Source organism: Microtus pennsylvanicus, chromosome 6 (assembly GCF_037038515.1).
Source record: "Microtus pennsylvanicus isolate mMicPen1 chromosome 6, mMicPen1.hap1, whole genome shotgun sequence".
NCBI classification, from domain to species: domain Eukaryota; kingdom Metazoa; phylum Chordata; class Mammalia; order Rodentia; family Cricetidae; genus Microtus; species Microtus pennsylvanicus.
In genome coordinates, this window is record NC_134584.1 from 96300941 (window position 1) to 96315397 (window position 14457).

The 14457-nt window shown below is 37.0% G+C and overlaps 1 protein-coding gene and 1 pseudogene across 1 annotated transcript in view; one reads left to right on the forward strand and one right to left on the reverse strand.

The window, feature by feature from the left end:
• LOC142853092 (ubiquitin carboxyl-terminal hydrolase CYLD-like) overlaps window positions 1-14457 on the forward strand; it is a 67244-nt gene that overhangs the window by 43480 nt on the left and 9307 nt on the right. Inside the window, exons 5-11 of the mRNA XM_075978006.1 lie at window positions 5374-5490; window positions 6842-7221; window positions 8017-8182; window positions 9003-9144; window positions 10439-10561; window positions 12362-12453; window positions 13287-13353. Of these exons, the coding sequence (XP_075834121.1) occupies window positions 5374-5490; window positions 6842-7221; window positions 8017-8182; window positions 9003-9144; window positions 10439-10561; window positions 12362-12453; window positions 13287-13353 (1087 nt within the window). The remainder of the gene's footprint in view (window positions 1-5373; window positions 5491-6841; window positions 7222-8016; window positions 8183-9002; window positions 9145-10438; window positions 10562-12361; window positions 12454-13286; window positions 13354-14457) is intronic.
• Window positions 32-3669, reverse strand: LOC142852719 (small ribosomal subunit protein eS7-like; annotated as a pseudogene).

Sequence of the window (14457 nt, forward strand, 5' to 3'; positions counted from 1 at the left end):
ACAGGCACAGGCCGAATATTCCACCACATCCCTAACGAGGGCACAGAGCCTCGGAGGTCCATCCTCCTAAACTACAAAGTGCAAAAAATTGTGTTAATAAAATTCTAAGATGTTTATATTGTAAATGTAAAAAAAATAAATTATTTCTTTTGTAATTTTGGGATCAAAGTCAACAGAACCTTATAAGCTAGGTAAGTACTTTTTTATTCAGGTATTGTTCCAGACACTGAGATTACTTTTTTATTTTTATTTCTTTTTTGGTGCTTGCATCAAGTCTGGCATCTTACACAAACTAATATAAGACTCCACACCTGAGCCACATATCCACCCAAAACCTGAATGTTTTTTAACTTAATTAGTTCATCAGCTTGTATGATCACATTTGAAGTTTATGAAGGAAAATTATAATGTTGAGCCACTTATTTTTGGGATGAGTTCTGAGAAGTGCATCATTCGGCAGTTTGTTTTTGTGTGTGACTTTTTTTATGAGACCTCTTGTTTGTTCCCAGCTGCTCAGCCCCAAAATAATCACACAGAAACCCTATTATTTGCAATACTCTTTGGCCAATAGCTTAAGCATATTTCTGGCTAACTCATCTTAAATTAACCCATCTCCATTAATCTGTGTATTGCCACGAGGCTGTGGCTTACCAGGTAAAGTTCTGGCATCTCCTGTGGGGCTATATGGCTTCTCACTGACTCTGCCCTTCTTCCTCCCAGCATTCAGTTTTCCCCACCTAGCTCTGTTCAACTCTATCAGGCCAAACCAATTTCTTTATTAACCAATGGTATTCACAGCATGCGGAGGGGAATCCCACATCATGTGACCATCATAGAATGCACTTCACAGCCCTTGGTGAAAGAACTTTGTGTATGTCTAGGCTCTATAACACTGCTGCATGTTCTTTCGTTGACTGCAATGGGGTGTCATCCTGTGGATCGGGACCCCTTTAGGGTTTGAATGACCCTTTTATTGGGGTCGTTTAAGACCATTGGAAAAGAAAGATATTTATATTACAACTCATAAAGGTGGTAAAATTGCAGTTATAAAGTAACAATGAAAATAATTTTCTGGTTGGGGTTTGCCACAGTTTGAGGTATTGTATTAAAGGGTGGCAGAATTAGGAAGGTGGAAAACCACTGTTATATGGTATGAATGATAGAGGTGAAATTCGTGAGCCAGTAATTTCATCAAAGTAGAGGTGACATTGAAAAATAGACTACATGGAATGATTTTTTTTTTGCCCAGATTTCTTTAGATAGTCTGTAGTGTCCTGGAACTTGCTCAATAGACCAGGATGGCCTCAAACTCAGATGTGCCTGCCTCTACTAAGTGCTGGGATTAAAGGCTCGTGTCACCACTGACCACCAGAATGGTTTCTTAGAGCTTTAATATAAAAGGCTCACTTTTATATTAATTTTATAACTCCTACTCTCTTCTGTGTTGACAAATTACCAAATTTTAACGCCGACGATAATACAATACTATGTATATTAGTTGTGTGAGCAGTTGTTATACCATACACATGTTAATTTATTTATAAAAGTTCTTTTTATAACATATTGGCTTTTTAAAAAGGAACTTTTCTTGTTCCACAGGATCTACCTCAGACCCGGGAAGTATAAGCAGTTCTGGATTATTTCATACCTTAAATGGGTCATCTGTTGACTCACAACAACAATCCAAATCCAGAAATTCATGGTATATTGATGAAGGTAATCTATAATTTTAGTCCTTTTTATAATGGTACCCTCTGTTTGATATGTAAGGGGAAATGACTTTTTCGTCAATATTTGTTAATTTTGGAAACAGTGAATAGATCATAGCTAATATGACAATATTGCTGAACTAAAATATTAAACATAGTTTGAACTACACTGTTATTAGGGTTGAGGATACATTTGAAATATGTTAGTAGTCTGGGTTTTGTTTTGCTTTTTTTTTTTCTCGAGACAGAGTTTCTCTGTATAAAAAGTCCTTACTGTCCTAGAACTTGCATTATTGATTTGTGTGTAATTCTCTGCTTTTCCTGTTTGCATTTGTTTGTATACATATTTGTTATTCTTAATGCATGTTATGTTTAAAGGTGGAAACATACTTAGTAATGAGTGCATTCTTAACTCTGATTTGTCTCCTACCCAGGTTTTTATCAAGCTGTGTTCTGTGAAATACACTGATCCAGCATACTTGGGTGGCTGAGAATGTTTTATCAAGTCAGTTTAGTGCAGCACATTGGTTAGAGGTTGTCCATGCACGTGGGCATGCAAAGGCTCCGGTTTTTACAGTAAACAGATTGTCCATGTTTATCTTGGCACACTCCATAAACGATAGAGTGTAAAACGCAGTAATGTGTAGGGTTGTGCTGGGCATGCTGATCTGGAAAATGTAACAAAAATTATGAATAAGGTTTTCTTTAAAGCTTTTTAAAACTTCAAATAAAATTGACTGCATCTGATTAACTTTTCAGAAATTAAAGCATTTTGATAACTGATGATTACATTTTCTTACAGAAATTATATTTTTAAGTACAGTGTTGATTTTTTTCACCTGAGGAATTACCTTTCAGTACTGTGGAGTCATTAACTTGAATCTGTAAGACTATAAAGATTGTGCTTTTTTTGTTGGAAAGGATTTCTTTGTTTTTTATGCTAAACTATGTTTCTTCCATATATAGTTAAAAAGCATGTTTACTATTTCAGAGAGCATGACACCGGAAAGGAGGTCTCCCGAACTTGCCTTTTTGTCAAGAGGTGTTGGTGACAACGCTTTATCTAGTCATAATGAACCAAACGTTACATGTATGGAGGCCATTCTTGATAGTTTACATGATAATATGATTCTCCAAGATGTTAAATAAGCTATATGTTATTGTGTGTGTATATATATATGTATATATATGTATACATATAATTTGTTCCTACACTTTATGTAAACTAAAATTTTATGTACATGATTTTAAGTGAGGATGTAGTAAAGAAACCACTGAAATGGCCAGCCTATGAGCTGTGGAGGGAGCTTTTTATTTGGATAAGAGAGAGAACAGCTGGCGGTTTTACATGCCTTCAATCCCAGCTCTCAGGAGGCAAAGGCAGGTGGATCTCTGTGTTTGAGGCCAGCCTGGTTGACAGAGCAAGTTCCAGCGAAAAACCCTAGAGTGGGAGAGAGAGAGGGAGGGAGGGAGCTTCTAATACACACCAGAAAAAGTTTCGACTTGTGTTCTGCTTGTTCTACTGAGCTTTGTCTAAATGAACCTTTAGGAGCTGACTGCCATGCATTCACACGGAGTATCCACAGTTTCACTTGGGAAGAACAAGTCCCCAAGGATGGTGTTATGTACAGCTGCCAGGGTGCAGCTTTTGGGTGCTTTTGTTTATTTTTTGTACTGCTTTACTGAGTTGGCATTGGCAGAATCTTCTTTTAGCAGTGAAGACTGCATGGTTGCCACTAAACTTTTTCTCTAATTCATGAACCAGCCAGACTTGGATTTTCTGGAAAGATTTCTGCTGAGAAACTGGTGCTAAAATAAGGATTGCTTTCTGACCATCACCAGCTTCCTTGGCTGTGGTGGGTGATACTGAGTTTCCAAGCTGTGCCTTGAGATCTGAGTTCATCTCCAGCTCAAGCAGTGCATGAGAGATGCTAGACTCGAAGTCATGTCTTCTTGTCATCAGGCTTCCTAGTCTTGTTGCTTGAGCTGATGCTGGCCTTCTCCTGAAAGGAGGAAAGTACCACTGGTCATATGGGTCGTGGACTACATTGTCCGCCAATGACAGGCACAGGCCGAATATTCCACCACATCCCTAATGAGGGCACAGAGCCTCGGAGGTCCATCCTCCTAAACTACAAAGTGCAAAAAATTGTGTTAATAAAATTCTAAGATGTTTATATTGTAAATGAAAAAAAAATAAATTATTTCTTTTGTAATTTTGGGATCAAAGTCAACAGAACCTTATAAGCTAGGTAAGTACTTTTTTACTCAGGTATTGTTCCAGACACTGAGATTACTTTTTTATTTTTTATTTTTTGGTGCTTGCATCAAGTCTGGCATCTTACACAAAGTAATATAAGACTCCACTCCTGAGCGAAGTATCCACCCAAAACCTGAATGTTTTTTAACTTAATTAGTTCATCAGCTTGTATGATCACATTTGAAGTTTATGAAGGGAAATTATAATGATGAGCCACTTATTCCTGGGATGAGTTCTGAGAAGTGCATCATTCGGCAGTTTGTTTTTGTGTGTGACTTTTTTTATGAGACCTCTTGCTTGTTCCCAGCTGCTCAGCCCCAAAATAATCACACAGAAACCCTATTATTTGCAATACTCTTTGGCCAATAGCTTAAGCATATTTCTGGCTAACTCATCTTAAATTAACCCATCTCCATTAATCTGTGTATTGCCACGAGGCTGTGGCTTACCAGGTAAAGTTCTGGCATCTCCTGTGGGGCTATATGGCTTCTCACTGACTCTGCCCTTCTTCCTCCCAGCATTCAGTTTTCCCCACCTAGCTCTGTTCAACTCTATCAGGCCAAACCAATTTCTTTATTAACCAATGGTATTCACAGCATGCGGAGGGGAATCCCACATCATGTGACCATCATAGAATGCACTTCACAGCCCTTGGTGAAAGAACTTTGTGTATGTCTAGGCTCTATAACACTGCTGCATGTTCTTTTGTTGACTGCAATGGGGTGTCATCCTGTGGATCGGGACCCCTTTAGGGTTTGAATGACCCTTTTATTGGGGTCGTTTAAGACCATTGGAAAAGAAAGATATTTATATTACAACTCATAAAGGTGGTAAAATTGCAGTTATAAAGCAACAATGAAAATAATTTTCTGGTTGGGGTTTTCCACAGTTTGAGGTATTGTATTAAAGGGTGGCAGAATTAGAAAGGTGGAAAACCACTGTTATATGGTATGAATGATAGAGGTGAAATTCTTGAGCCAGTAATTTCATCAAAGTAGAGGTGACATTGAAAAATAGACTACATGGAATGATTTTTTTTTGTCCAGATTTCTTTAGATAGTCTGTAGTGTCCTGGAACTTGCTCAATAGACCAGGATGGCCTCAAACTCAGATGTGCCTGCCTCTACTAAGTGCTGGGATTAAAGGCTCGTGTCACCACTGACCACCAGAATGGTTTCTTAGAGCTTTAATATAAACGGCTAACTTTTATATTAATTTTATAACTCCTACTCTCTTCTGTGTTGACTAATTACCAAACTTTTAAAGCCAAAGCCAATACAATATTATGTATATGTATATTAGTTGTGGGAGCAGTTGTTATACCATACGCATGTTAACTTATTTATAAAATTTCTTTTTGTAACTATTGGTTTTTTTTAAAAAGGAACTTTTCTTGTTCTGTAGGATCTACCTCAGACCCTGGAAGTAGAAACAGATCTGAATTATTTTATACCTTAAATGGGTCATCTGTTGACTCACAACAACAATCCAAATCCAAAAATTCATGGTATATTGATGAAGGTAATCTATAATTTTAGTCCTCTTTATAATGGTACCCTCTGTTTAATATGTAAGGGGAAATGACTTTTTCATCAATATTTGTTAATTTTGGAAACAGTGAATAGATCATAGCTAATATGACAATATTGCTGAACTAAAATATTAAACATAGTTTGAACTACACTGTTATTAGGGTTGAGGATACATTTGAAATATGTTAGTAGTCTGGGTTTTGTTTTGCTTTGTTTTTTTTTTTTACCCGAGACTCGGTTTCTCTGTATAAAATGTCCTGGCTGTCCTAGAACTTGCTCTGTTGAGCAGACTGGCCTCGAACTCACCGAGACTCACCTGCTTCTGGTTTCTGAGTGTTGAGATTAAAAGTGTACACTACTATGCCCAGCACTTTGTTCTGATCTCTTAAAACATCTGCTTAGAATCAACTGTTTCTAGAAATGAAGTGACTCATTTAAAGACTTGCCTATCTTACTTTCTTTAAAACACACTACCTTTCCTTGTTTCCTAGATATCATTCTCCTTTCTTGTATTTATTTCCTTCATCTGTGCAGGTTAATTACCTGGAAATCCTTCTAGTTCCTCCAGTTCAATGGTCTGGCTGACTGTTCTTCACCTCTTAAACTGAAACCTTTCCTTGTGCTGTACTCACTCACTCTCTTAGGTTAGGTTAAGTGTCCCCGAAGTGGTTTTGGTTATTTGCCTGTATTTTCTGTAAGTTCCTAGTGCTTCTACACTACTTTGTATTCAGTAGATTCAGTAAACTAAATGAAAATATAGTGTTCTAAGTCTCTATGATGACTGCTTATGACATGGATTCAGTTATAAGCTAAAACACACAGTAAAATCTACAGTTGCATACTCTAGGTTACATATATACTTACACAGAAAGTGACCTGAGTGGATATTTGCGACATCTGATTCTCGCCCTGAGTGGGGTTTTGTGAGCATAGGCAGCATGACCTGCCTCTCTCTAGAATTCATTCATCCTGGGCCGGAGAGATGGCTCAGAGATTAAGAGCACTGACTGTTCTTCCAGAGGTTATTTAGAATTACTATTTAATTTTTATATCTCTTCATACTAATTTCTAATTTAATCATATTATGGGAAAGAATATAATCTATGTGATACTGACTAGACTTAGATGACCAATGCCAGATTACTGAGACAGGAAACTGTGGAGGTCAAGAAGAGGAGCAAGAACCTTTTTTCAGAGCCTATGAGTTTACAGTGCTTTCAAGCAGACTTGGAAAGGGATCATGTGATCAGTTAGACTAGAACTTTGTATTGTTTTTAGAAGATGCAGTTATATTTAATGTTCTTGAACAGCCTTTTCTAATTAAGGACAATTTTTCATAGTTGCAGAAGACCCTGCAAAGTCACTTACAGAGCTGTCTCCAGACTTTGGACATTCATCACCTCCACCACAACCTCCTTCCATGAACTCCTTATCCAGCGAGAACAGATTCCACTCTCTACCGTTCAGCCTGACCAAGATGCCCAATACTAACGGCAGCATTGCTCACAGCCCACTGTCACTGTCAGTGCAGTCTGTGACGGGCGAGCTGAACAGCACGCCTGTCCAGGAGAGTCCACCTGTGCCCATCTCTTCTGCTAATGCATATGGCCTAGAGGTGGGCTCACTGGCTGAAGTGAAAGAGAATCCCCCGTTCTATGGGGTTATCCGTTGGATTGGCCAGCCGCCTGGGCTCAGTGACGTGCTAGCTGGGCTGGAACTGGTAATTTATTTTGGCTTGAAATCTACAACTTTTCTTCATGGGTTTTAAAACTAGGTTTTCCTCTATTAGATAATTTCTTGGGAAGTTATTTTTTGTCAAAAAAAAATCCAGTAGTAGAGGAAATATAGTATTGCTTACCTTCACCCTTTGCATTGCTAAGGCTTCTCGCCCACTTATTCCTCATGTTTGTTTGTGATCAAGGAATAGATTGATTTTTAGGCTAGAACATGTAGTCTCCACATACAAACAGAATGCAGCAAAGAAAGCAGTTCAGTGACCAGTTTTCCTTCTTATTCTTTAGCCTCCTCCCATTGCAGTCAGTTCAGGGATATGACTGACTTTAAAATTAATCATGTTTGGAGTCTTTGGGAGAGGGGAAGGTTTTATTTTTGGCTCTAAAAAGTATATTGTGTGATATTTCATAACCAGGAGGGAGAACTTGAATAAATTTATCCATTACCTAAATATAGTTTTTAACTTTTTTTCACTTGTCTTCTTTCTGGTGAGGAACTAGGTAATTTATCTACTCCTGCCCATTGTTAATACTTTTGAAATGGCTCAGGGAAACTCAAGGAAGCTCTAAGCATGTATTTTGAAAGGAAATGCATCAAATACTTCCCGGAGGGCTAAAGAATTATTTTCTTAAACCACCAGCTGAGGGCCAAAGCACCAGTTAGTCAGTCCCTTTTCCTTCGTGCTGATCTGTTCAGAAAAGATTTGAAAAAGAAATTCAGAAAAAGTGAAAACTCCACAGCTCTTCCCGGTATAACACATACCAAAACCTTTCTTTTTCAGGAGGATGAATGTGCGGGCTGTACAGATGGCACGTTCAGGGGCACGCGCTATTTCACCTGCGACTTGAAGAAGGCCCTGTTCGTGAAACTTAAGAGCTGCAAACCCGACTCTAGGTTTGAGTTCCTGGAGCCTGTTTACAATCAGATTGAAAGGTGTAATTCTTTAGGTAATTGGATAGTTTTAATTTATTTACCCATCTGGAATGACTGTTTCTTGCTACTTTTTAGCATCTGAGGGTGACAGTGTTTAAATGTTTTATTTACTTGCCAGTGTTCATCAAGTTTCGAAGTTGGTAAAGATTCTTACTTGGTGCATAAGAGAGTTGTCCTAAGAGGAGATATGTTGAAAGAAGAGTTAGGAAAAGTGTTTAGGGTCTAAAGACTGAAAGACGGTGTTTTTTCTTCTCTTTTTTTGATTATAGACATTAAATTTTTGGCAGTGTGGGTGGTAGAAATGAAAATGTGGTCCCTTTAGCAATAACTTGCCCCTCCGCATCTATTTAAGTACCTCATTTCGGATGTCCTTATGAAGAAATCTGATACAGTCTGGGGATGCAGTTGGCTTGACAGATGGAGGACAATTCTTTTCATGGTCACTAGCTTGCTGATGCTGGCCTTTCCCTTAACAATAGTGAGAGTCAAGCAGGGGAAAATAGGGAAAACATCTTCATGAAAAACATTTTTCTTAATGTTGAAGAATATTTTGGAAACTTGTTTTCTTTTTATACTTGAAAATGAAACATTTTGGACAAGTAACAAAATATGCTTTGACAGATGCTTAATTGACTTAATTTTCTAAACTCTATATGACAGGAATGATGTTGAAAGTGAATAATCACATTTTTATAAGTCCAGGTAAACATCAGTTAACTAAAGTAAAAAAATGCAGAGGATGCCAAAATATACTTTAAATGATATATATGTACATGCATATGAATATATACTGTCATGATTTAAAAGAATTATTTTTATTTTTTATCTTTTCAGCATTTGGAGGCTACTTAAGTGAAGTAGTAGGCGAAAATACTCCACCAAAGATGGAAAAAGAAGGTTTAAAGATAATGATTGGAAAGAAGAAAGGCATCCAGGGCCATTACAATTCTTGTTACTTGGACTCAACTCTATTCTGGTAAGTTCCTATTTTCTGCAGTAAGTGTAAATAGTGCTGTGTGGGGGAGAGGGGAGACAGGTATGTGTGTGTGTATATGAAAGAAGGTGCCAGATGCCTTTGATGTAGAGAAACTGACAGTTAGGAAAGATCATGAGATTTGGTCCTTAGTGACTAAAGAATTTCATATCCTACTCCTAGAACCAAAGCACTAATATAAAAATACTGCAGTGAATAATGAGTGAACAGATACTTTGAGGACATCTGCCTCCAGTGTAGATGATGGCACGTGTGCCAAGTAACCTGCAGCAAGCTATTGGCATTGAGTGCTGCGTGTGTTCTGGAATATCGAGATGATCATAAAAATTCTTAATATTAAAAATTACTTTCCATGGGATCACTGTTGCCCTCCTTTGTGTAGTTTTCCCTAAAGTGGATCAAGTTGAACAGCAAGGATCATTAGGCTATGAAGATTGAATCTGGAGCCGTAAGGGTTGTGCACTGCCAGTTAAGTGGATCTGCCACTCCGTAGGCTGTGCCACAAGAGTTAGGAAGTTAGGATGGAAGTTAGAATTTTAAAGGAGAGAGCAGAATAAAGGTGGGTCTTTTCATTGGTGGAATACTTGTGATTAAACAAGCAAGCAAGCATTACTATAATATTCCTTAGATTTGCTGATAAAAATTTATTTTAACTAAATTGATTTTCTTTGATACCAGCAAATTTTTATTGCTAATCACTCACAAGTTATTATAAGGAAATGCCTGTCTTATGATAATGAGATAAATTTGTCCTGACTAGTCTGATCTGGTCTTGACCAGTCTCTGACTTTCTCCCTATGTTGTCTGTGTGTGTGTGACCAATTTCCAGGCCTCTCTTCATTTATGTAAACCAGCTTCTTTCATAATGTTCTCTGGCGTGTTTTCAACCTTCACGTGTATGGTGCAGTCTTGGTGTTTCTGGTCCTGATCTGCAGGGTCTCCGGGTACTGAGCACAGGGCCTGTGTGGTCTGTCCATGAGTTCTTAGACCAGTGGTTCCCTACACTTTATCCCTTTGCCTCTTCCTACTCCTTTGAGAATCTTTCTCAGCCGGGCGGTGGTGGTGCACGCCTTTAATCCCAGCACTAGGGAGGCAGAGGCAGGCAGATCTCTGTGAGTTCGAGGCCAGCCTGGTCTACAAGAGCTAGTTCTAGGACAGGAACCAAAAGCTACAGAGAAACCCTGTCTCTAAAAATAAATAAAAATGAAAAAAATAAGTATCTTTCTCAAATATTATTGTTTTTATAACATGAGGAAAATATTCTTTTATTTTGCAGCTTATTTGCTTTTAGTTCTGTCCTGGATACTGTGTTGCTCAGACCAAAAGAAAAAACTGATATAGAGTATTATAGTGAGACCCAGGAGCTACTGAGGACAGCAATAGTTAATCCTCTGAGAATGTAAGTAGAAGACATGTGTTTTGTCTTTAGTTGGTGTTCTGTTTACTGTTTTCTTGTATAGTAATTAATTTATGCTCTGGACTCATGTAGTAAAAAAAAAAGAAGTTAGTTCTCATGGAATACTGACTTTTTAAAACCTTTATTTTTCGTCCTCTGTTTATGTGTTGTTTATTCTGGGCAGTGCATTCTGTAAAATGATGGGACTCATTTGGAGTCATGCACTACAAGGTAGCAATGACATTGCACTAGAATCAAGTGAGGTATATTAAAGTGACATGGTATTTTGTTTGTTTAAAAGAATTTATTTGGGTCTTCTTTTACTCCTTTCCTAAGGTAGTTGTAAATGTGCAGAAGACCATGTAGGAAGACTTTGATACATGATGGTGGTGTGTGATGACTTCACAAGGCGTTTATGTGATGAAGAGTTAGGTTAGCCAGTGATCAGGAAACAGATAGCTCAGGGACATAGAGAACAAACTATGCAATTTAAAGTCCAACTGTGATCAATTTAAACTTTGTGATACACTTTTCTTAACAGTGAAAATAAAGATTAACATAATATATTTAAAAATAACAAAATATGAAACTATAAGGAGTATTCCAAATGGCGTACTGTGTCACATAGCTAAGAAAGTAAATTAAAAGTGAAACAAATTTCTCTAGATACTTGTTTGCCTTACTTTTCTAATCATCTTATCCTTTAATTATGTGCTTTGATTTTAATATTCATTATTTAGTCTTACACAAATTTTAAACTCTCTGATTTTTCTTTCCCTATGTAAATGATACTAGAACAGCACAGGTCAAATCTTAACTACAAGGCATATTATCACAACCTTCCTTCTTTTGAAAATACTGTCAATCCATCAGGAAACGTTTTTTTGCATACGATTGCCCAACTAGTCCAGAATCATAGTTATTCAAATTTTGTCACCAGTCTATAGAAAACACTTGCCGCATGGCCTATGAGACCAAGGTGCATCTTTTCAGGCATGGTGGGATATACCTGTAATCCCAGCACTTGATAGCTCAGGAGGCTAAGGCAAGATCAGTAACTCAGAAATTTGAGATATATTTCTTGTGTCTGCAAATGTCATATCTGTTGTTGGGACAGAGGTTTTGCTTTCTGTATTGGAAGCGCCCACAGGCAGAGATCCTGTTTTGTTTATTTGTTTTTTTGTTGTTGTTAGGTTTCTTTAATCTCTTTTTGTATTTTTGGTGCCCTACATATAGCATTACACAAGTGGTAGGTGTTTAGTGTTTGCTGATTGCAAAGAGCTACCAAGTAAGTGGATAGTCGCTCTAAAAAGCAGGTACACAGTATGATTAGCTGGCTCTGACTTGTTCTTGTAAGCCCATGGTCTCCTATAGTCAAACAAAGAGAATGTCATAATTATGTTGACTGTTTGATTTCAGACTCTAGATTTTTAGTATCTCATCAGTTCCCTTTTCCATGTCTCTTATCCTGTGTATAAGAAGGACTTTCTCAAATTTGGATATCCTATTTTATAAAATAAGTGTTTTAATATAATAAGCAAATGCCACTTAGAAATTGCTTTACCCAGGCTTCATAAAAAGTTCAGAATTGTATTAGTACATGGTAGTTATTTTTAAGGTGTTTACTAGTATCTGGAAATAATTCTGATTCTCAGACTTTCACTTTTCAAACTTCTGTAGAAGCCTACAGCTGTTTCTTAAAAATAAATGCCTTGTCTATTGTTTTTGTAACATGTTAGAATTGATGAAAAGTACTTGATTATTAAGATGTGCCAGTGTCAGTTAATTCATTTTTATCAACAGATATGGATATGTGTGTGCCACAAAAACTATGAAACTGAGGAAAATACTTGAAAAAGTTGATGCTTTATCAGGATTTACATGTGAAGAAAAAGGTGACTCTTTTAATTTATAATATATGCATTGAAAATAACTTGAAAGTTTATCTTCTAGTAATATGCTAAATTATTTCCTGAAATATACCTATTTAGTTTAGATGATTAAATTTAAGTTAGAATTATTTGAGAGGGCTAGGAGTATACTCAGTGGTGGAGTATGTAAGAGGCCTTGGGTTTGATTCCCAGCACTGTAAAAATATGAAAAGTTTCTTTTCTATGTGACATGCATATTTCTCCTGATTTTGTGATTCTTCTGAAGTGATGTGATGTGGAAGAAGTCTTTAAGAGGCCAGCCGGCTGGCTCTACAGAAGATGACCAAGTAAAGAGCTGTCCTTGTCCCCAGCAGTGCTGTTCGGAGCTGCTTCTCTTCCTGTGATAGGGAGCGTCCCCAGCACTCAGTTTCTCACTGTGCTCCCTGTTGAAAGGGGCTGTGGAGCAGTTGGCCAGCACTTCTGTCTGCTCACAACTGAAGAATTTGCTCAGATTCAACTCCTGAATTAGTTTGTTAACTATATATTATAACCAGCTGTGGCATTTATACACATGGCTATTACTAAAATAGAAGAAAAAATAGGGCATATACCAGGTATATTATACTGAACCTCCCAAAAGACATAAAAATGATTTCACTGTGTGTGAATGAGTATATTCTGTTAAATAGGGCATCATGACAACAAATGAAAAAGTAATGTTTTATTATAAGTTTTCCCTTGTCAGGAGAACCTGAAAGAGCTAAACTTTTAATTAATATGTCTCTCTTAAAGAATAGAATGGTTTTTAAATTTTCTCTGTGATTCACTTAGGTTTTTTTTGTTTTGTTTTCTCCTAGATCCTGAAGAATTTCTAACTATCCTGTTTCATGATATTTTAAGGGTTGAGCCATTGTTAAAAATAAGGTAGGTTTCAAGCTGTCTAGAAGCATTTCAGAAGTAGACCTTCTTTTACACTGCCATTGCCCAGTAGCTAAATGTTGCTAGCATAGATGTGGGTTTCACTAGCTGCTGTCCTCTCTCTGAGCTACACTTAACTTCCAGGGCACAAGTGAACCTGTCCTTTTAATTAGCCGTAGTGACAGATGTGCCCACAATTCAATTACTTATGAAATTGCATGTTAATATTTTTGAAAGTTCAGTTAGTGAACTTTAGAAAGGAATCTTATTCTAACTGAATTTTTAAAAAAAGAAAGAAAAAACAGGGAGAGCATTGTTTGTGGCTTCCCATAACTTATAGTTAGCCTTAAGTTAGCTCTTTCATTCTCAGTTTAGATCTTCCTTCTCCCCATGTTGAAAGAATACCTGAGTTTACTGCGATATAGTTCTTAGTGGGATGTTTGAAATGTCTGTGCTTCCCAGGTCATTTGAATGGTGGGTCCCTCTTGATTTCAGTCTTGGTTTCTCTGGTGAAAATCTTAGGATTGTGCTGCCTACTTCCTTAAGAACCCACACTGATGAGTTCTCTTTCCTCTTGTGTCTAAGCAATGCAGTTTGAACCAGGGTTAAACTGATTGTGGGAGCAAGGAAAGTATCACAGTTAAAGTTTGGTTCTCTTCAGAAATCTCTAACTAGTGAACTGGCATGATGCTTAAGCATTGGGTGTACATACTTATTAGCAAGTCCAAGTTGGGAATCGCTTTCTATGGACCTAGAAAATCCTAGAGAATTATTTACAAAGATTTAAGAAAAGAATTTATTATAGTCTAGCCATGTAAAAATTAATCATGGAAAATCAACAACATTTTTTTATTACTTCAAGCATATAGAAAAAGGAATATTTTATGTTTAAGAAAGAAAAATAAGCAATCATTGTTTTCAAAGATAGAGTTAAAAAAGATTTATGCTGAGCTACAAGGCAGATTTGATTAATTAGTGAGAAAGAGTAAATAATTAAATATGTTAATATTTTAGTTTGTTTTATTCTTTTGATGATTTTTACATTCCAACTCCAGTTTCCCCTCCTTCCTCTCTTCCTAGTCCTTTCCTCCCACCTACTCCCTCTTCCCT